The sequence below is a fragment of the Equus caballus genome, chromosome 14 (assembly GCF_041296265.1).
Source record: "Equus caballus isolate H_3958 breed thoroughbred chromosome 14, TB-T2T, whole genome shotgun sequence".
Lineage (NCBI taxonomy): Eukaryota > Metazoa > Chordata > Mammalia > Perissodactyla > Equidae > Equus > Equus caballus.
The window spans coordinates 20,969,511-20,991,611 of NC_091697.1; the positions used below are offsets into that span (position 1 = coordinate 20,969,511).

At 61.1% G+C, this 22,101-nt stretch overlaps 1 protein-coding gene across 4 annotated transcripts in view; it reads right to left on the bottom strand.

The window, feature by feature from the left end:
* Positions 1-22,101, bottom strand: part of UNC5A (unc-5 netrin receptor A) — a 61,250-nt gene that overhangs the window by 1,392 nt on the left and 37,757 nt on the right. The window contains exons 1-15 of one of the 4 annotated variants that reach the window (XM_070233839.1): positions 14,491-14,595; positions 14,028-14,249; positions 8,518-8,661; positions 8,154-8,257; positions 7,816-7,996; positions 6,969-7,136; positions 6,203-6,367; positions 4,987-5,175; positions 4,580-4,882; positions 2,049-2,136; positions 1,664-1,832; positions 1,256-1,489; positions 1,002-1,151; positions 760-924; positions 6-184 (exon numbers count right to left, since the gene is read on the bottom strand). In XM_070233839.1, coding sequence (XP_070089940.1) covers positions 6-184; positions 760-924; positions 1,002-1,151; positions 1,256-1,489; positions 1,664-1,832; positions 2,049-2,136; positions 4,580-4,882; positions 4,987-5,175; positions 6,203-6,367; positions 6,969-7,136; positions 7,816-7,996; positions 8,154-8,257; positions 8,518-8,661; positions 14,028-14,249; positions 14,491-14,566 — 2,537 coding nt within the window. In that variant the 5' untranslated portion in view covers positions 14,567-14,595. Of the gene's footprint in view, positions 1-5; positions 185-759; positions 925-1,001; positions 1,152-1,255; positions 1,490-1,663; positions 1,833-2,048; positions 2,137-4,579; positions 4,883-4,986; positions 5,176-6,202; positions 6,368-6,968; positions 7,137-7,815; positions 7,997-8,153; positions 8,258-8,517; positions 8,662-14,027; positions 14,250-14,490; positions 14,596-22,101 lie in introns of those variants that run through there. The other 3 variants (XM_023617164.2, XM_070233840.1, XM_023617165.2) reach the window with 3 other exon arrangements.

Genomic DNA, 22,101 nt, shown 5'->3' on the forward strand with positions numbered 1-22,101 from the left:
CCCACCTGTCCAGGTGGAGTTTCTGGGCCAGAGTCCGCCAGTCGGCACCCCGGCTACAGGGTGGGTCCAGGCTGGTAATGATCTTCTGCCGAATGAGGAAGGGGATCTTGAAGGCACTAGGGCCCACTAGGGCTGGGACCCCCCCTTCACTCTCCAGAGCCAGCAGCTCACCAAATCTTGTGTCCTGGGGGTAGGGAGGGGTGGAGGTGTCTGTTAGAACTTCCCCAGCTCAAGCCCACTGCTCCCTCCTAGGCCACCCAAGAGCCCAGAGCATGGGGCCGGCGTGGACACTGCGCCCCCCTGCTGCATCAGGACCCTGCTCACTGGAGCTCAGGGGGCAGTGACCTGCCCAAAGTCACACAGCCAGTGAGCAGAGGAGCCAACTGGCCTCATTCTCCTCCTTCTCTCCCCACCACTGCTCCCCAAGTCACCTCTGCTGACCACTCAGAACTCATGGCTGCCAGAAACGCCCTTTCCCTCGCTGCTGTCTGTCTAACTGACTCATCCTTAGAGGCCCAGCACAAAGTCCCTCCTCAGGGATGACCTCTGGGGCCTCCAGGCCAGCTCCGGCTCCGGCTCCGCGTCCCGCTGCTCTCACAGCCTCTTCAACCCACTCCCCAAGTCCAACTGCATTTGTACCTCCCTCCCGGGGGCACTCGGAGGAAGGTGCCAAGTGGTTTCTGGAGGAGGTGGGCTCGGTGGCAGGGTAGGTCCAGTGGAGAGCACATTAGGGCAGTGCTGAAGCCCACTGCTGCCCACCTTGGTGATGTTGAAGTTGATGTTGAAGCTCTGCCCGTCGCCCTCCACCTGCCACACCCACACCTTGCAGGCCAGGTCACTGGTGCTGGGGCTGACGCGTTCCAGGGTGAAGGTGCAGTGCAGGTACTGCTGTGTGCCATTCCAGATGTGGTAAAAGGGAATCTCCTGGGGGGGCACAGAGGTGGGGTCAGGTGTGCCCGGAGGCAAGTGTGCCCAGCTCCGGGCATCTTGAGTGCCCTCACCTGGTAGCTGACGAGAAGCTTGCTCTTCCACAGGGAGCTGGGCACGTCGTGGACGGACAGGCGCAGGTTGTGGTAACTGTCCTTGAAGTGTAGGATGCGAGGCTCCTGGATCAGCTGTCCTCCCAGCTGCTTCTCCAGCTGTACCACCTCCTGCAGCGCCCTAGGGGGTCAGCAGGGCCTGGGGGCCGGGAGGGCCCCTCCCCACTGGCTCCCCACCCCCCACAACTGACCCGACCCAGTGGGGCAGGCGGTACCTTGAGTGCGTCATGGGTGTCGTGCAGGCAGTAGACTCGGATGTTGTACTCGAGGGAGGTACAGGCCACAGGGGCGAACAGAAGCAGCTTGAGGCGCTTGGACGCCGCCACACTGAGGGCCTCTCCCACCAGGGCGAAGCGGCCCAGCTGCTCAGTGAAGATGTAGCAGGCGCTGGCCTCCAGCTGGCAGTAGTAGAGGTGGGAGGGAGCCTCTTCGCCCAGGTGCAGCACGTCCTGCGGGCAGGGCCCGATGGGTCAGCTCCAGGCCAAGGGTAGCTCTGAGGAGTGGCCAGAGACTGGGGAGGGGGCGTGGCTCCAGAGCCAGGAGGGAAGCCCGGGCTCCACCTGGAGCCCCACTTTGGGGGCAGGGGCGGGGGTGGGGGGGCGCTTGGGGCTGATCTTGCTCACCTCCCAGCTGCCCTCGCAGGACTGCTTTTTGAGGCGCAGGCTCCAGCTCTCGGGGCTGGGCTCCCCACAGTGGTCCATGGTGAGGATGACAGGACGAGTGAGCAGGACTCCGGGGGGCCCGCAGCTAACGATGGGACTCAGCAGGGTCTGACAGCCAGCTAGGGGCAACCTCAAGTGGGGAAACACAGGTGGGGAGGGAAAGGCATCAGTGGGCCGTCCTGGCAGCTGGGCAGGGGCAGGGCAGAGCTGGGTGGAGCTTAGGGGCAGCTCTTCCCCTGCTCTCCCGCAGGCCAGCAGGACGAGGACAGTGGGTGGGCAGGGGTGTCACAGTGATGAAGGCAGGGGCAGGCCCCGCCCAGCCCAGCAGCAGGGCCCACGCTCACACCTCACGTCCTCCGGCTTGTGCAGCGTGAGGTAGACCTCGTAGATCTTTCCTCGGGGTATGGCGTCTGGGGGGATGAGGAGGCTGATCCCTGCGACAAAGCGGGGGGAGGGCCGGGCTTACCAGGCGTGCGGAGACACCCCACAGCCCACTCTGCCAGCCCCTCCACAAGCCTCCGTTTGAGGACTGATTGCTGTTAGCCTGGCCTGGGGACAGAGGTGCCATAGGGACTGCCAGGCTGTCCAACCACCCACAGCGGCATGAAGCTGAGTCATGGTGACCCCAAGAACAGCTGAGAGAACTCAGGTGGCAAACGCATGCCTAGTTAGCCTGGGCACAGAGAACTCTGGAACCAAAGGAGCCAGGTATGCTGTACCTACCTCCCCCATTAACCCAAAAGGCACTGTGTGGGACCAGGCACTCCCTGCTTAAAACCGTCCCTGCCTCTGATAAAGCCAAGCTCCCTGGCCTGGCATTTAAAGCCCTTTGCCTCTGGCCCCAACGGTCTTCCCAGCAGCCTCTCCAGCCCAGCCTGTGCTGCTTTCCTGGCTGGCTGTCCTGGAATCACTGCCCTGAGCATGCCTCTGCCTGGGTGCCCCGCCCTCCCACCTGCTCAAGCTCCTTCCCTCTCCAGGCACGGCCATCTCTGGTGGGCACTCCACCTCTGGGTGACTTTGCTCCGTGCTGGGCAGGGGCCCCCTACAACTTTGCCTTTAACAACTTTGCCTGCTTCAATAGATCTCTCTGGTCTGGGAGCCATCGCACACATGTCCTCCTCTCTAGCTGATTCATCTGTGTTCCAGCATCTTGCAGAAGCAGCATCAGAAAGTGTCTGCTGAGGGAGAGCGAGGAGGAGCGGCAGCCTACCCATCCCACTAGGGGAATGAAGGGCCGATAGTCACTGGGCACCCATCGTGTGCCTGTCCTGTTCTATGAGCTTGCCATGGACCATCTCACCTCATCATCCTCACAGCCTTGTGAGGGGAACATCATCATCCCACTCATGGAGGAGGGCATGAGGCACAGCGGGAGAGCTGCCAGGCCAAGACCCGAAGGGGAAGTAGCACATGAGGCAGTGGATGGGGGTGGTGGAGAGAAGCCCGTGCGCGTGAAGGGCAGCAGGCTGTGTTTGGGAGGCTGTGAGCCCATCACGGCTGCTTTGTGCAGGAGAAGCATGCATGGGAGGGAAGAGGCCGCTGCAGCCGGCCAGCAGGGAGTGGGTCATTGTGGCCTTGTCACGTGGGCTTTGCGGCGGGAAGCAGGAGCCTCAGGAAGGCTTTGAGCAGAGGAGGGACATGATCAAGTCTGGCTTCATTTGGTGAATGCCTGGAGCTGTGTACCAGATGAGAGGTAAGTGTGGTGGCTTGGGCCAGGACAGGTAGCAGGGAAGACGAGAGGCAGGAGGGAGCAGGAGCAGTTGAGGAAGAAGAACAGTGGGGCTTGGTGTGTGACCAAAGCTGGCATGGAGGTGAGCGGGCAAGTGAAGAAGAGAAGGAGGTCAAGGTGACCCCCAGTTTCTGGCTTGAGCAACTCAACTGTGCTGTCCCTGAGGTGAGGAAAGCCAGAAGCAGGAGGTTCTGGGGGAGGGTGGGAGACAGTGCCGTTTTGGGCACGATGAATCCGAGGTGCTGAGAGACATCCAGATGGAGCTGCCCAGGAGGCAGCTGGGTGTACGATTCTGCCGCCCAGGAGAACTGCGGCTGGGGCCGGAGGCGTGGGAGTGATCTGCACAGACATGGTGATTAATGCCGCGGAGTGGGCGAGATGGTTTGGGGACAGGGCACCAGGAGGGAGCTCTGAGGAACACCTACATTTAGGGAGCAGGCAGCGAGCGCAGCTGGAGAGGGGCAAGAAGACCAGGGGTTTGGGTGGTGAACAAGATGTAGTCTGCACAGAAACCAAAATGTAATGATGTATACCCAAAATTTATATTATGTTATAAACCAATGTTACTGCAATAAAAAAAAAGATCAGGGTCACGTGAGGTCATCTAAGCAGAGGGAATAGAGAATTTCAGGGTGGGCATGGCCAGCCACACTAGAGGCTGCGGTCCTTTCTCAAAACATGACCATGAAAAGGGCCCATGGATTCTCTATCAAGGTGACCTGGGGGACCCTGTCAGAGGCATGTCTGTGAGGTGGTGGGTGGAGAGGCCCCCTGTCCAGACATTTGTCCTGTGCTGTCTCTCCGGCCAGCTCCTCGGGACCAGCACCTGCCCTCCCTCTGGGCCCAGGGCCATCACGGGGCCCAGTGTACACAGGCTGGCCGGCTTTTTAATGGATGGATAGTAGTCCTGTGCCCTTAGGCAACAGGAGGGAGACAGTTCCGACCATGGCCTTGGCGCCAGCACCACAGCAAGCCACGACTGGATCCTCTCCCAACCTCTCTTCCCTTTCCTTTCTAGCCTGGTCAGCACTCAGGCTGAGGCTGGGTGGCACAGGAGGCCATCGGGGCTGCCCCATCCTCCTCCAGGAGGGACATAGAGGCCAGTCTGGCTCTTTAGAGCTCCCTGGGGCATCTGGGGTCCTTCCCACCTGTATTAGGGATCATCAGCCGGCCTCCGAGGAAGTTGAAGGTCCCGTAGGCCATGTTGCTGGTGCCACGAGGCAGGGAGCGGAAGAAGTTCTGGGTGGAGAGGCGGGAAACGAAGTCTTCAGCCTCAGAGGTGGGTGAGCTGTGGTGCAGCGTGTGGCGGCCACCACCCAGTGGGCTGAGCAAGTGCCCGTTGGTGAGCTGGAACTTGGGGCTGGGCCCGTCCTGCCGGGGACACAGACTGCCCTGGTAGCTGGTGGTGGTGGTGCTGAGGTCTGGCTGGATGGTGAGCAGATGGGGATTGTCTGCAAGGATAAAGAGACTCAGGGAGTGGCATGGGGGCAGCCCCGTCTGGGCAGCCCTCGGCGTTCAGGCCTCGCAGGAATGCTAGGGGCAGGGAGCACTCCACCTGCTTTGCTGGGCTTGATGCTGACGGGCTGGAAGCCTGAGGTGAGGATGGAGGAGTCGGCCACGTCTGAGTCCAGCCCCTCCTTCTTGCGGCAATAAACGAGGATGAGGACAAGCAGCAGCAGGAGGAGGCACACAGCCACGGCAATGAGGCCCACGTAGAGGGCCACGTCCTCGGGGCCGGAAGCAGCTGCGGGAGAGAGTGCGGCCTTGGCAGGGGCAGCGTGCAGGAGGCCGGGAAGGAGCGGTCAGCGGTCTATACCCCAGAAGGATGAGGCCTCCGCTCCTTGGGCATCAGCACTAGCAGGGCAGCAGGTACTGGCGGCAGGGAGCACGGAGTCGGCAGGCGTGCATCCTAGCCCTGCAGCTGCTACCGCCTTGCCATATCACTGAGCAAATCGCATCCCTCATGGCTCGATTCAGGCTGAGGTTGCTGCTGCCAGAGAACGGAGGAGGGGAAGAGACACTTCCCCGGGTGGCCTGGTGCTGGGCTGCTGGGTGAACTCACTCTTCTGGGGCCCAGGTCAGCTGGGGCTTGGGGTGAGACCCCCAAAGCAGAGGATCTGCTTCCTATGGGGTCTGCCAATCTGCTTCCGAGCCCCTCCCGGGGCCAGAAGCAGGGGTGTCAGTACTCTTCTCCTTGTCTGCCTCCCCCAGGCCTGAGGCAGGGCCGGGGAGGGGTGACTGACCGCCTGGAGGAAGCTGTATTGATTTTAGAAGGGCTTTGCATAATGGAAGAAATGTCCATCAGAAACGAACTGACACAGATAATTAGGTTTTTAATTGAAAGAATGGGGGAGGGTGTGTTCTAGAGAAAAAAAATCCAACAGAGATCTTTAATTGTTAGTTATGGCCTTGTAATTAACAAGCTGCACAAGCCCTGTGTTCCCACAGGACTTGCATGTGCACTTGGGGCACGGGGCAGAGGGGAAGCTGCAAGAGAAAGGGGAGAGGGGTCTGGGAGATGATCCCAGGGCCAGGTGGGCACAGAGAAGCTTCAAACGTGTGCATGTCTTGGGTGGCGTGTGAGGTCCTGGGTCGTGCGTGGGCATATGCTTGGGTGTGTTAGGGATGGGGGAGTCCCTAAGGGTCCTGAACTTTGGAGAGGGGGTGCAGCCTGTGGCAGGGGACCCACTCCCTTAGCCACCACATCCCCAGGGCTGGGCAGGTCCAATCCCGGCCAACTGAAGAGGACTCCTGGGGTGCGGAGGACTCACTGTGCACGCAGAGGTCGCTGGTACAGTTTCGGGTGTCCAGATCAGTGCCTCGGCACTCCTCACCTCCGTTGCGGGGCGCTGGATCAGAGCACTCGCGGCTCCGCCAGTGGGTGCAGTCAAGTCCACAGGCTGACCACTTGCTCCATGGGCTCCAGCTGCCATCCACTAGACATAAGATAGATATGGACAGACAGGAGAGGGCGTGGTCAGCCCGGGGACCCAGCCCAGGAAGTCTGCTGGTGTGGCTCTACTGGGCATCCGGACCTGGGTGCCATGCCAAGGCCAGGCCCAGGCCCACCAGTCTGCACACCCGCTGTGTCCAGCTGGCCTGGATGATGCATGCTAATGACGGGAGGCACGATGACGCCGGGTCTGCTTGGCTCTACCCACACCAACGGGGCCACCCTGGCCCTGGGGCAGTGAGGGCGCTTGGGTAGACGATGACCCTCTGATCCCAGGCACAGGTGCTTCTGCAGCCCAAGGCTGGGCCCTACCTCTGCCACATACTAACTGTACTTGCCCTGACTATACCTGTCCTGAATGTACCTCAGACGCTGTGACTCAGCCCCTTTGCTGAGGCTGAGCCTGGACACAGACCGAGCCCTGCCTGCAATCACAATGAATCCCATCCCGGCCTCACACTGAGCCTGGCCCTGCGTGCAGGCAGGTGGGATGGAGCCATGGGGGCAGGCTGGTGGGCACGATGGAGCCAGGGCACAGAGATGGTGTGGTGAGGAGCGATGCGGGAGGCAGCGGCCACGGGTACCTGGGCACAGGGTGGCGCAGGCTGTTTTCTGGACATTCTGCCCCTCACAGAAGGCGCCCCCGTTGAGAGGTGCCGGGTTGGTGCAGCTCCGGCTCCGTTTCTGCCAGCCGCGCCCACAGCTGGCGCTGCAGACGGACCACTCCGTCCACGTCGACCACCCACCGTTCACTGGCCGGACAGAGAAGGACTAGGGTCAGGGAGCGGGGGCTTCCTCAGACACGCTGGCTCAGGGGCCGAAGCAGGAGGACACAGGGGCTGTGAGCTGGAAAGGGGCGGGCTGCGGCTATGCCGGGTGAGAGGCCCTGGAGGGGAGGCCATGCTTGTCCTTGCTGTCCTCAGGGCCTGGCTGCACCTGCTCCATAGTCCCTTCTCCCAGCAGGCATCGCGGGCGCTCAGGACAGCCAGCCCTAGCTGCAGGTCCCATGATCCTCCGGCCCAGACCCCAACCTTTCATTGGGGCAACTCCCACACCTCCTCCCCCTGCCTGCTCCTGGACATTCTACTTCCCACACCAGGGACACGGGAGCACGAGCTGTGGTCTGTCGCCTTTTCTAGACTCCCACCCTGTCCCCTCATCTCCCTCTGCACAATGGCCCCTGCCCACAAGTAAGCCAAGGGATGGTCCCGCCACAGATGACCACCAACCTGCCCCACACCTCAGCCTAGACACACCTCTCACCTCCCCAACAGCCACAGCAAGCCCCTCTCCCTGTCCTTCCCAGTCAGGCCGTGGTCTGGTCCACCCCGCCCTGACTCTCCAGGAGCCCGCCATGTGGCTGCCCCACAACATGTCTGGTGCCTCTCCTGTGCCCGGGAGCCCCTCTGCCCTGCCAGAGCTGGGGCCCACCGTAGACGATGACAGCAGCGGAGGCGCTGCGGCGACGTGCCACGATGTTCTTGGCTACGCAGGTGTAGTTGGCCGTGTCGGCCAGGCGGGCCTGTCGCACCACCAGGCTGTGCTCTCGCGTGATGTACACATTGGGGTCCAGGGAAGGGTCCACCAGGTCCTCGTTCCGGAGCCACTCCACCTGGGGGAGGGAGCCACATCACTGCACTGCCTGCCCACGCTGGCCTTGCCTGGAGCTAGAGTGGCCCCTCGGGGAGGGGGGTCAGCCTGGAGGGCTGGGCAGGCGGGACCCAAGACTTGGGAGCCCTGCCCACCTGTGGCATTGGAGCCCCTCTCACCTCGGCTGGGGGGATGCCCTCCGGCGGGCGGCAGGGCAGCACAATGCCCTGCTCCAGGGACACCTCCTTGGCCAGTGGCTCCTGCTCAAAGTTCTTACGCAAATCTGGGAGAAGAACAAGAGTGTCCTCCAGCCTGGCTGCCTCGTGCTGGGTCAGCCTGGCTGGCTCTGTCCCCTCTTCCCACAGGGGCCATGGTACATGGCAGGAGGAAGTGCCAAGTGCCCAGGGGGATATGGGGGTGCCTGGGTTGTGTGCATAGGCACTTCCCCCACCTATCAAGGTAGGACCTGAGGATCTCCAAGCAGATCCCCTCCCCCGGTGACACCCTAGGGCTGCCTCGCCTGAGGCCGGGCCCCGGACTCACAGGCGATGCGGATGTAGGCCTTCTGACTCTTGGTGGTGCCTGAGGAGCTCCACGCCACACACTGGCACCAGTACTCCTCCAGCCCAAACACCTTCTCCACCTGCTGCCTCGAGACATTGATGCGGACCTCCATGGCAGGCAGCCCTGGGGGCGGGAGGGGTGGGTAGCCAGGGCCCGGAGGCCACGCTGAGCCTGCACAGGCCTTGCTGTCCAGTCTCTATATGGAGGTCCCTGCACCACCCACAGATACTCCCTCTGCTGGGCAGAAGAGCGGACAGGTTTTGGGGGCTCAGTCCGGGGGACACACAGGAAGCTCCCTTCACTTTTCCTGAAGGCCAGAAGTGTGTCTTTGGCACTGCCATGCTTATACTGTGTTACCTAAGGCCTGTCTCCCTGGAGTCACTTACAGAAATGTCCCTAAAGGGGCTTCCTGTTGTTTCAGAAACAATGGCACAGAGGATGACAGAGACTGGCCTCCAAGAACTCCAGGCAGAAGGGGTCAGGTGGACAGGCCAGCCCTGGGGCCTTTGTGGGTAAAAAAGGGTGAAGAAAGATCTGTCTCACTTCCCTGGGGGTTAGCAGGTAGATTGTGACATGCGATAATATAATAACAGCTATTAACAATGTAATTACAGAGATTATGTTGCATGATAATAGACCCCTGGGGCTTAGCAAGGGTTTCCCACATGCTAGCTTGTTATCTTTCTCAATCCATGCCCTTGGACAGATTGCTCCCACTCTGTGGAGGAGAAAGAAGCTCAGAGAGGCTGTGGCTTGACATAGGCCCCTGGCTATCTGAACACAGAGTGTGTTCAGGGTGCTCTGCAGCCACCCTGGGGTAGGCGGGGTGCCCATCCCACAGGGAGAAGTGGCGGGAAGGGAGAGGGGGCAGGGCCCGGGGTGAAGCTGGCCTGTGGTGGGCTTTGGGGACCCACTCTACCCCAACTGGGCTGCGCTGGGGGACCCTCTCAAGGATGGACTCAGCCCTAGTCCTGTGTGCCAGGGAGTGGGTCGGGGAGGGCTGGCCCCTCTGAGGACCCAGGTAGGGGGGATGCCAGCCCTCCTCCAGCCCCCTGGGCCTTGGCCAAAACCAAAACCAGTGTCTCCCGGAGTGAGAAAAGACTGTTTCCAATTTCTCCTCCTCCTGACCCCAATTTCCCTCGGGTCATTGGCTTATCAGAAAGAGGGAGAGAGGCCGGCTGCCTTTGTGTTTCTATTGTTAACAGAGAAATTCAATTAGGGCTGCATTGCAGGAGGAGCGGCTCAGCTGAGCAGGCAGCAGGAGGCTGTTTTCCCTCTTCATTTCTCTAACATGTCTCTCCCTGACCCTTGCCCACACCCCTCCTTACAGTCTCTCCAGCTGCCACACTGGGTCCCCAGATTTTTCTATCACTCGCCCCTGGCCCTGGCGAGTTCTCAGAGGAAATGGGGGGGTGTGACCTCTGGCTGAGGTCATTATTGCTGGGCTAGTTCCCTCCACTGGACACTCCCTGCCGCCCCCTTTCTCTCTCATGCTCCAAGACGTTGGGATGTGCGTGATTGCTGGGGGGTGGGTCATGGCTGAGAACCGAGGGTCCTTCACAGGGTCTGTGCATAGGAGCAGGGCTTTGGGCACCAGCTACCTGCCAAGCACACCGAGTCTTGGGGCATGAGAAGGAGCCATGCACACACCTGGGGGTGGAAGCAGGACTCTCCTCCTCTCGGCCTCTTTAGTTAGCAGTGGAAACCTCCAGAACATTCTGAACTGGGTACTTTTTCTCTTCCAGGTGGACAGGTCTATGGGTGGCCCACTCCATCTCCCGAGGGGGTTGGGGAACTCACGTGCCCCCTCCCCCCGCCAGGCAACGCAGCTCGCAGAGAACCGCGCTAAATTTAAGTGCTCCTATTTCTCTCTCCCCTCTCCTCCCACTTGTGTCCTACCTCCTCCCTGGCTCCTGCCCGCTGCCATGAATGAGGGCCAAGTTTGTTCGGATGTCGCAGCTCCAGGCAGTGTCCTCGAGACCCACAAGCCCTGGGACGGCAGTGGACTGAGGGAAGACCCAGACCCTGCCCTGCCGGGTCCTTGATGTGAGGGGCTGTGTCACTGAGCAGTTTCTGGGCATGGCTGTGCCTGCACCTGCCTGCTGAAGGGGAGCTGACACCAGCCTAGGGGACGGATGGGGAGGAAGGAGGCGGGTCCCTGCTGGTCGTGGGCCTGTGGGGGGACCCCCGTGTGGGCGTGCCAGGTGTTTCTGGGAGGTGGAGGGCTGGCGGGCGGTGGGGGGCTCTGAGGCCAAGCTGAGCCTTAGGTTCTCATCTTTTCTCCAATCTGCTTGTGGTAACCAATCAGTTTGTTTAACACACAATAAATGACACCCCAGACGGGACTCTAGGGCTTGGTGTCCACATTTTGAGCTTTGACAGCATCAGCAGGTTTGGGTCCCAGGGTTCTCAGGCTTTGTTCCCTCCCCCAGCCTTCTGGATGGGGAGTAGGGGCACGTGACGGGGAGACAGGGATGCTCTATCCTGGGGTGTCCACCCAGCAACTTCCCCCTAGGAATGGGTGGGGCTGCAGATCTGGGCTGCCCTCCGACCCTGCCATCTTTGCCTGACCACAGGACATTTCTGGGTCTAGGTCTTTGGTCTGTGTGTGCACACGGTACCACTGCCCACCATGTGACATCTGTTTGTGGGTAAGTGAGGAAAGCATACCTCTTCAGCTCAAAGCATGCAATGGCTTTGGATTGAGACATCAACAAGACCAAGGAAAATTCAGGTGTGCTGGCTATGAGGGGCCTGAGGTCTGGTGCTCAGGGAGGAGAGGGCCCAGGCCCTAATGGGTGGGATGTGTCCTCATGAGCTCTGCTCTCTGGCCTGAAGGGAGCAAGGCCAGGGGAGCCTGTTGGGGAGCACGGGCTGGGGGGTGACTGTGGTTCAGCCTGTGACTGCTGCACAGACACGGAATCCAGACCTTGTGACGTGACGGCAGGAGATAAAGTGGGGTGTGCGTGGAGAGCCTGGCGGGGAGGCTGGGCGCAGCAGGGGACGGGCTGGGGCCTTCCCAGAGATTCCAGGACAGGCCTTGAGGCTGCAGGAAGGCAGGCTCTGGCTGTGGCTGCCTCTTCCTCATCTGTCCTTTCCCTGGGGGACCTGCCACAGCAGTGGGACTCACCATGCCGAAAAGAGGCCCTGGGCCCCAGGTGTGGGGTGGGGAGAGAGAAAAGGCCTGGAACTGGGTGTGTGAGATCTCACTGCTCCCCCACCAACATGCAAGGGGGCCCTCCCCATCCCCAGTTTACAGATGAGCAAACTGAGGCCCAGGGAGAGAGGGGACTTGCCTGAGGGGAGGCTGACCCTCCCACTCGGACAATGTGGGCCCTAAAGCTGCCTGTATGGCCAGGGAGGTTTCGGGATTCTCTGCCGGGCCGGGGGAGGCTCTGGCCCTGGGAGGTGCTGATGGGGCCCAGGACTCTGTTGGGCCACAGAGGGCACCACCCTCTCCATCCCTCTTCTGAAGGTGGGAGGCAGAGCTGCATCACCAGCCCCGAGAGCCTTGGGGCTGAATTCCCAGCATCTGACCCAGGCCTGACACAGAGCACGTGCACAGTTAACCCCTGAGGCCTGAGGACGGAGGCTGCAGCAGCAGGCCTGTGTGGGCCAGGGCACTGCAGGGCTCAAGGCCTGGGCAGGAATCACTAATCAAGGCTCTGACCCTTGGGGGGAAGGGGACTAGCCCCTGCTGACCCCGGTCGGGGCGATGGGGTGTGACTTCCGTGGAACAGAACCCCTGGCTGGAGTCCTTAGGGGCCCTGGACGAGTCAGAGCCAAGGCCTCCAGTCCACCTGTAACATGGCGGGCTGGTTCTGAGGACTAAATCCCACGCTGCCTGAGCCCAGGGCTCCTCCGTGCACATCCGCCATCCGCACTGTTGGGGGGCTTCCCAGCAGTTCCCCAGGCAGGGCCCCTCCTCCACTCTCCCTCTGCCCCACACCAACGCCCCACAGGGCAAGTGTGGCCGCTGCCTCCCACCCAAACCCGAGCCCTGTCAGCCGGGCCTGCATTTGCACCTTCAGGTCCTTTGACCTGGGAAATGCTGGGTTTAAGACCTGTGCTTGGACATTACTCCTCCTCTGGGAATCCTTCCTGCCCCAGCCCCTCCTGCCAGGTGGCACGGGCGTGCCTCTCTGGGCCCTCGGTCCCCTGCTTGCCCTCAGCATCAGGGCATCAGCGTCAGTTGTCCTGGCCCGGCCTCCTGTCCTAGGCTGCACCACCATTCACACTGGCTCACGTAGGTGGCTGTACTCCCCACAGGGTGTGTGCTGTGTGTCTCAGGCTGGCTGAGGCTCAGTACGGCTCAGGACCTGAAGGCTCCTCTGTGTAGGGGCTCCACAAGGCGCCAGGGCAAAGGGAGAGGAAATGAGTTAAGTGGGGTCCAGTGAGTGAGGAGGAGGAGGAGAGGCTGTCGTCAGCTTGTCAGGCTGGGCCTGCTCTTGGGGAGCGCAGGAACCCAAACAAGGGCTCTCTGCCCACGTCCCCACTGCCCACTGCTGCCTAAGGCCAGGGCTAGCACGGGGCATGGGGTGTCCCAGGAAAGGGACACTTCTTGGGTCTGCCTGCTGCCCCTGGAACCCCTCCCCCCATGTCTCAGCCAAGTCCCACTGGTTCCCTCTCCTTGAAGTCTCTGGGTCTGCCCCGTCAGCCTCCCCCACACTGGTCCCCCCAGTGTCACCCATAGCTCTGGCCATGTTACTCAGAAGCTTGAAATCCCATGGGACTGTGACCTCACTCCAGAGCCTGAGAGGTGAGATTCCCAGATGGCACCCCTGCCCCATGCACGTACCCTACACCCTCTTTGCTGACCCCGCCTGTGTCTGCCTCCAGGCCTCTGCTTGCGCTCTGCCCTGCCTGGGACACCCGTTCCCTCTTCTCCTCACCAGTTCTTAGGCCCCTGGCCCCCTTGGTTTACATGTCACCTCTGGGTCCTGCTCCTCTCTCACTCCCCACAGGGGAGCCCTCAGGACTCACTGAGGGGTCACCATGCTGCCCCCCTCTCTGTGGGGCTGTGCCCCCAGCTCAGGAGTCAGTGCTCAGGGAATGTGCAAGTGAATGAATGAACTAATGGATGCACAAGTTAGACTATCACAAAATGTCAGCTCCATGGGACCCTGCAAACCCCTTTCCTTGCGGGCACTGCTCACTGGGCTGCCCTAGGCCCAGCCAGGCTCAGACACAGTGGTGGGACTTGCCCTCCCTCTGCAACTCCCTGAGGCATTTGTAGGGGGCTTCCTTCTCACTCCCCCCAACAAGCCAGGAGGTCTGTTGGGGTGGGGCCACTCAGGGAAGGCCTCTGTGTACACACATGGTCCTGGGTGTGGGAGTCCTGCCTCTCCTGGGCACCGAGCTGGGAACATCCTTGCTCTCTGCTTCTGGGGAAGGGGCAACTGCAGGCCCCTCTCTGGGCCTCCATTTCCTGAGGCTGAGACCAGATTCCCCTTCAAGTGGCCCTGCCTGGCCACCCCGCCTGGCCTCACCGCTGCTCCCGTCTGTGCTGCGCTCTATCACGTGGTCCACCTGGCGCACCCACTCCCCGTTGCACTTGAAGAAGATCTGTGTGGCGGGCAAGGCCTTGCACACCAGCAGCACCGGCTTGTTCTTGACGATGTACACGTCCTCAGGCTCCACCAGGAAGTGGGGAAGCAGGTCTGGGTTGGCGCCAGGCACGGGGTTGGCTACCGTGGCACTCTGTTGGGCACCTGCAGCAGGGGCAGAGGGGGAAGGTGAGCCGGGGCCTCTGCTGGATTTGTGGGGCCCTCCCAGGGCCAGCTGCCCGCCCAGGGGCTGGGGCCGGGCCATGCAGAGGCAGCTATTGGGGCCGATGGGAGGAGTGTGAGGCCAGGCTCTGCCACTTCCAGCCCCGCAATCTGGGCTGCTGAGTGCCCCCACTAAGCCTCAGTGTCCCCCTCTGTAAAATGGGGGAAGAAGCAGTCCACGCACTTGTGAAGACTGGAGAGACGAAATGAGACAAGGGCAGATGTCCCAGCACATGGCAGCAGTCAGGGCTCACTGTCATCCTGGTAGAAGTTCAGGAATCTGGTGAGGCAGCCCTGGGAGGTCCAGGCGAAAGCTGGAGGGAAGGAGAGGACCCTACCAGGGCAGGTGGGCAGGGGTCATTTCCTCTGGTGTCTGGGCTGCCTCCAGGGCTGCTTCCATAGTAGGCACTCAGAAAATACCAAGTGAGAGGGGAGGGGGTTCCTGGGGAGTGTCGGGGGCAGTGCTGTAGGAGACGGGCCCGGGAGGGGTAGGGGCGGGGTGAGCCTGGGGCAGGCAGGCAGCCAGAAGAGTGTGTGGGAGCCGAGAGACCTGGGCCGTGTCCCACCCTTCAAGGAGACCTGAATATGGGTTTCCTTCTAATTTTAACTGAAAACCACAACCATCCCACCAGTCATTTGCTGCTAATTACACAGGTAATTGGCTCTGCGGCTTTGGCGGAGGTAAACCCCACAGCAGTCTCACGATCCACTCGACCAGCAGGACCCCTGAGAGGGTGGGAGTGGGAGGATGGAGTGGGGGCCACCCCCAGCCTCCCCATCCAGCTGCCCACCAAACAGGCCCCTACAGCCTGGTGTCCCTCAGGGCTGCAGTGACTTCCCCACCAACACACACTCACAACCAACAAGAGACTCTGGGCATAAAGAGGGGAAATTTGGGGCTTCAGAGACCCATCTGCTCCTTGCTAGTGGGGACCTTAGCCGAGTTACTCATTTCGTCATCTGTGATGTGGAGGTCCCGTCTACCCTGTGGGGGATTCTGGAGGTGCCTCACCCAGTCAGCTTCCTGGCTCCACTACCCTCCCTAGGCAACCCAAGACCCACAGAGGGCTTCTAACAGGAGGCCTGGCTCCTTGGGCCTGAACCCACCCCCCAGAGGGCATCCATGCTGCCCCTTCTCCCCTGCTTGCACAGGGACCCTCTCTTTCCAAAATGGGAGACAGCCCCCTCCACCCCAAGACCATGGTCTCGCAGAGGGGATCTGCCCTGGTCCTGAAGGCATCCTGGGCTGGCTCAGGTGAGTGGGGAGTGCCGCAGAGAGGCTGAGCACCTGGTGACTCCCCTGCAGAATGGGGAGATGGTACCCAGTTCCTCGGGCTGTTGTGAGGATGCAATGTGCTCAGGAAATGCTGGCTGCTATCAACACCCAGTGTTTTTGCATTTATGATCATCTCTCTCAGCTCAGTAACCATCACAGCAATCTCTTCAGGGACGAGGGCTAATGAGGAAACTGAGGCACAGAGTCGGTAGGTCCCTTGCCTTTGGGATGGAGGGGAGTCATGCCCTTGTGTGGGAGGGGCACAGGGCAGTGTCTGTAGCAGTAGAGGTCATCCACCCCTCTTCCCGCCCCACCCCTCCCCCTGGCCTCTCCCAGCTTGCCTCTTTCCCCGCTGCACATTTCTGCAGCTCTGTAATGCAGGCCAGCCTGCCTGGGAACCACACTTGCAGGCGGGAGAACCAAGCTCACCTTGCCCCACCCTGCCCCGTCCTGAACCACTTCCCGGGGCTCTGTCAGGGCCCTCCGCGGCTCTCCAGTGTAGGCTGAGGAAGGTGGGGTTGTGGGCAGAGGGCAAGAGCCCTCTTACATCTTACAGATGGGGTATCTGAAGTCCGAGGGGAAAGTCCCTTATCTAGACCACCCAGCTTTGACCCAGGACTCACAAAGTGTCCAGGGGCTGCTGGGTGACTCTTGTTATTGCATTTGTTCTTCACTGACCCTCAGCAGCCACTAGCCAGCCCCTGACCCTGGAGCGGGCTCAGTCATGGCAGAGCTGAGTCAGGCTAGGGCCTCCCAACGTCTGGGGAATGAACCAGAGGGCGGGCTCCTGAGTGTGGGCTGGAGTGGGGAGCTGGTAGGTCCAGTGGCCTCTCTGGACACTTAGTGGGGAAATCACAGCATCTCCACAGACCCCAGGGCTGCACAGAGGAGGCCGAGCTTGACCCCTGAGCAGGGCCTGAAGGGGCCGGGGGGGGCAGGCGTCACAGGCTCCAGAAGGCATGGGAGGTGCCGGGCGTCACCTCACAGAGGCTCGGTGCGACGGCCTGTGCCGGCCTACTGGGCTATGCGGGCAGGGGTCCCGGAAGGGGTGTGGGCAGGAGCGGGCGTGTGGCCCTTCAGTGTCCCTATCGATCACTGCACCCAGCACTGCTCGCGTCAGCCGCCCGCTGAACCCGGCACAATCCCTCATGTCTGCATTTAACTGCTAATGAAAAATAAATGTACTGTGACCAATAAGGGACATAGCTCACTTCTCTGGGGCCTCCGTCACGCCACGCTGGCACAGCCTCCCCTCCTCACACCGGGGAGGGGCGTTTATTGGGTGGACCCAGGGGTCCAGGCTGCTGCTATGCCTTTTAGCAAGGACACTCTAAGGTCATGGGTGGGGGCAAAGCCAGGCCCCACTGGATGTCCTCTTGGGGCTACAAAAGCTGTCTGGGCAGCCAGAGCTGGCTTCCCCTCCCTCTGGCCTCCGAACCCACTATGTGACCTCCACCCTGTAGTCAGCACCCGCGATCTGCCTGACCCCTCACGCTCCCAGTTAGGCCCCTTGCCTGAAGTAAGGCACAGCAAGAGCCTAGAGTCTCTTCCCCTCCATGTCACAGGCCACTAGAGTGAGCGTTCTTTCTCTTTGACATGAATCCTGTACTTATCTATCAAAGACAACACCAAGCAGTGCATGCTCAGCGCCAAATGGTCTATGATCCTTTCAGCAGCTCTCCAGTTTGTCGCAGTCCCCACCACTCCCTATTGCATCAACCCTGGGCCTGCTTCTTCTATTTCTGCTGTCTGCCTGGCTCTCGTGGGTGTTTCAGGATGGGGCCAAGTGCTTTTGGCTGGCATCCCTGAGCCTTCCCTTCTGGCCCAGTCAACTCTCCAGCCTTCCTACGCAGAAACACCCAGTGATCCCTCTAGGCGCTGCCTCCCATGCCCAGGGCTCTGCCCACGCTCTTCCCTGTCTGCCAGCACTTTCCTACCCTCTCCTCAGGGCCAAGCTCCACTGTTGCTTCTTCTGGAAAGACAGTTCCCCCCAACTCACTCTCCTAGGAAACCACACATACCGTTGCGCCCTGAGTGTGGGGTCCATCCTCACTGCCACCATAGCTCTTATCATAGGAGAAGCAAGTGGGTGCCTGAGGCCACGGTCCCCACTGCCAGCCTGTCCATCCCTGATCCCTCTGCCCAGCTCAAGGCTGCCTAGTGCCTGTGCTGGTGCCTGGGGCCTCAGAGTCAGGTGCCTTCTGCTGCTTCCTGTGGGGCTGCTGAACAATGGGCATGGAAGGCCTGCTCTGCCAAGGCAGACGTGCCAGGGCTGCAGGGGGGCAGGCAGGCAGGGCCCACTGGCTACACGGGCCCTGTCACGTCCTGAACTCCAAGCCCCAGGTCCCCAGAGGCTCCGTCCACCATTCCCTGGCCAAGGCTCTTCAACCCGCATAGCACGTGGCCCCACCACTCCTGGAATTCGGTTAGAAGACCTCCGTCACTTACTAGCGGCTCCTTGATAGGCTCTCGGTCACGGGGAACGGCAGATGCACAGGCCTGTGTGGACGGGCAGCCCTGAAGCGGGAACCCCACTTCCCGTGAGCCCTGGGGCTGGCCAGCTGACCCCCATCTCAGGAGGGCACTGGCTGCCCAAGTCGGCCCCTGCTGGCACCCCTGCTCTGGCCACCCATGAAAGGTGGGAGCAACCATCCCAGCAGTCCCAACGCCAGCGTCCCTCAGGGACAGCGAGAGAGAAGGGGCTTGGGAGACCACGTCTGTGTGTGTGTCCGTGTGTGTGTGTATGTCCGTGTGTGTAGGGAGGCCAGGACCAGAGGGGGCTAAGATGCCCCTGGGTGACGGGCCTTGGCCAGAACTGAGCCTGTGACAGATGCCACCTTCCCCCTCCCCTCCCCTCTCACCCCTATGTGCTCCCACGACCTGAAACGTATCATTCGTGGAGTGCCAGGAACTGTCCCGGGACACTGCGGGGCACACGATGGGCAGCCCCTGCTCCCAGAAGCTTCCACTCGAGTTGGAGAAACAAAATAAAAGAGAGGATCCCAGACGTTGCTGAGAGTTAAAAAGCAGGTAAAAGGCATGAGCGTGGGGGCTCTCAAGGGCAGGGGGGCTTGTGCAGGTCTCTCTGTGCACGTGACATCTGAGCGGAGCCCTGAGTGCCAAGGCCAGCCACAAGAGGCTTTATGGAAAGGTGAACAGCAGAGGCCGCCAGGTAGGAAGCAGCCGGGCTTGTGTGGGGATGGTGAGGAGGCCGGTGTGGCCGGAGCGGAGGGAGCAGGGGGGCTCACGGGAGGTGAGTCAGAGAGGGAGCAGGGGCCCAACCCGCAGGTCTTCAGGGTCCAGCAAGGAGCTGGGATTTTATTGGAAGGCAGTGGGGAGCCTCTGGGGGCCTGTGTGCAGGGGAGCGATGAGATCTCCCTGCGTGAGGAATGGTGGAGGGAGGCAGGAGTGTCAGGGGAGGGGAGGTGTTCAGTGGAGTGGACCATGGTGGACCCGCCCCACGAGGTCTATCTGGGGACTCCCATCCAGCCTTCAAGTTTCAGCAAACATGCCACCTCCTCTGGGAGGCCTTCCTGGATCCACACTCTTTATCACTTGCCCTAGCACCTACCCTGTCCCTCGGGCCTCCCTCCAGGGTATAGGCCACATTCAGAACTGGGGTGGATGTTTGCACGTTGCCTCCCCTCACTAGAACATGAAATCGCGTGGGGCAGGAGCCCAAGTCTGGCTTGGATACTGATGGAGTGTTTGTTGAGTGACTAAATGACTGCCCCTTCTTCTCTCTTGAATTTCAGATCTGCCCAAGGGTGGCCCCTTCACTCTCGTCCTGCAGGGAGACCTGCAGAGAGCGCAGGGCGGTCCACAGGCAGAGCCGTGGGCAGGGAGAGGGCTCCGCCCTCTAGGCTGCCCCTGCCACACCCTGACATGCTGCTGCTCCGAGGCCGAGCCCCTTTCTCTCACCTGCAGTCTGAGATGATGAGACCTGCCCATGTAACTCTGAGGCCCAGGGTGGGTGTGAAAGTGCTTTCAAATGTTTTATTTTTAAAAGCACCTCGAAAATATGAGGTGTGATTAATCAAGCTATTAATGAACTCGTATTTACTGAGCGAGGACGTGGTCTCGGGAGGGGAGAGGAGGGCTGGGGGCAGGGCATCACTGGGCCTCACGCAGCAGGGAGATGTGACCTCTGCTTCCCGAGCGCAGCCTGTACCAGCGCCGAGGTCAAGGGACATGGCAAGGGGTGGGCCAGCAGGTCTCTGCTTTGTCTGCCCCCTTGAGAGATGTTCTGGATTTGAAATGCAGGGCAGGAGGGGCTGGTGGCCTGGAGCCTCTGTCTCCCTCCAGCCTGACCTTTGCCCCCCTGCTCACCGAGCTCTGCACCCCTGTGCACCCCTCACACACTGTGCTCCCAGCCGGTCCTGGGGAGCCTCATGCCAGCTCACCCCTGGAGATGTGCATCTGGTAGGTCCCCTTGGGGCCTGGTGTCCCGCTCCTCAGGCCCAGACCGGGAGAGGAGAGTGCCACCGGACAGTGCACACACCTTCCTGGGCGTGCGGGCCCAGCTGGCCCAGGGCCTGAGCTGCCACTGGCCTGGCCGCTAGGGCCTCCCTCCACATGCGCCCCGTGGGCAGCATCCTGACTATCTGCAATTCCTCAAGGGCTCTAGCACATTCTGTTCCAGGCTCTGCACCCCTTTCTCTCTGGCTAACAGCATCTAGTTTTCTACAAAGAATTCTCACCCTCACCCGGCCCAGGCCATATGGTACTTCATCCAGGTGGGTGGACCCCATCTCTGACCCCAGAGGTGAGCATGTGAAGCAGCCTGGTTCCCAGGTGGGCTGGCCACCCCATCTGAGCAGATGGGCCTCCGGGATTTGGGCTGCTGGGAAGAGAGAACTCCTTTCTGCTGGGTCAGCCCGGCAGGCCTTGTAGGCCATGGGGAGCCAAGTGAAAGGCACTCATGGGTCTGAAGCAGGGGCCTGGAGAAGGCGGACAACCGGGGAAGACAGGGACGGACTTTTCCTGGGTCCTGGCAGCGCCTGCGGCTTGGGATCCCACGGGCCGGAAGGCACAGCTCCCCTGGAATCCTTGTTCTGGCCGAAGCCAGTTGGAGTGAGGATCTTTTCATTGCATTGATCCACCTGCCCATCTGCTATCTGCCTGAGTGACTTCCACTCGCCCTTCAAGGCCTGCTCAAACACCCCTCCCCTGGGAAGACTCCCTGACCTCCAGACAGAGCTGGCCACATCGCCTCTGAGCTCCCACAGACCAACTGAATCCCACAGTCTCAGCGCCTCACATGCCATATTGTCACCATTTATGAGTCTGTCTCCCCACTGTCAGCACCTTGAGGGCAGGGACTGCATGGTGACAACCCCCCCAACCCCTCGCACATCCCGAGCCTCGCCGGGGTCTGACACAGTGAGCACCCAGCAAGTGTTTGTTGAGTGAATCCTGAGGGAATGAATGTTCCCTCTAATGGGACCACAGCCCAGGAAGGAGAGCTGGAAGCGGAGGAAACACACTCCAATCTGGCTGGGAGCCCCTCTGCTCGCTTTCCAGTTAATCCATCAATCAAATCAGTGGGGAGAGAAATTGCTTCGTCAAACACCCGTGCTGGACCCTGGGGAGGCAGAGGCAGATGTGGGGAGGCAGGCGGGGCTGGGAGCCAGGGCCACAGTGGTGGGGCAGAGGGGGTGCAGACACGCGGGGGAGTGGGGATTGCGTCCTCCTGCCCATCTGCACCCCTCGCCTAAGATGGCCTATGAGTGACTCTTTCTTACATGAGGGCAGTTTTATGAGGAGGGAGCTTCACCAGGAGGCTCTGACCAGCAGGGGTGAAATCTGCACTTGCCGCCAGAGACAGACAACTGTGGGCGCGGGGGGCGTGGGGGAACGCTGGCGGGAGGCCCAGAGACGACAGATCTGGGGGCCACACAAAGAACCCTGAGGTTCAAAGTGGCAACTCAGTGGTGTGGACCTGCCTGGAGGTGACAATGGCTGCCATGGGGACAGAACAAGCTGGGGTGAATGCCCCAGAATTCTCCCAAATCCGACATGTAAAAAACCTCTGTGCTGCCCCCCAGCTGCTTCCGGGACCCACTGCCCACCCCAGACCCCTGTGCAGGACACCTGTGTCCTGAGCCTTGGTTCCTCATTTGGGGCACGTCACGCTGACCCTGCACCATCAGAGGGGGTCAGGAATGCCACCTTACCGGGAGCTTGAGGCGCCCACCCACGCCTCCCTCCTTTCTCTTCTGGCCCCTTGGTCTACCCCTCAACCCCTGTCTCCTTGGCGGTCACTCCCAGTAGCAAGGACTTCCTGGAGTGCAGGGGTGGGTCTGAGGCCAGGCTCTTTGGCCCCACTGCATGTTCAGTGGGAGGTGATGGCTGCAGTCTCTCCCATCTACGAATGCGCAGGAGGTGGAGGTGACGGGGTGGGGGTGACAGCCCCTCACGGTGTCCCTAAGAAGGGAGGGCTGGTCCCTGACCTGTGCACAGACACACACACGCACACACACACACGCATGCGCGGCACTGCAGTTTCCATGGTAACAC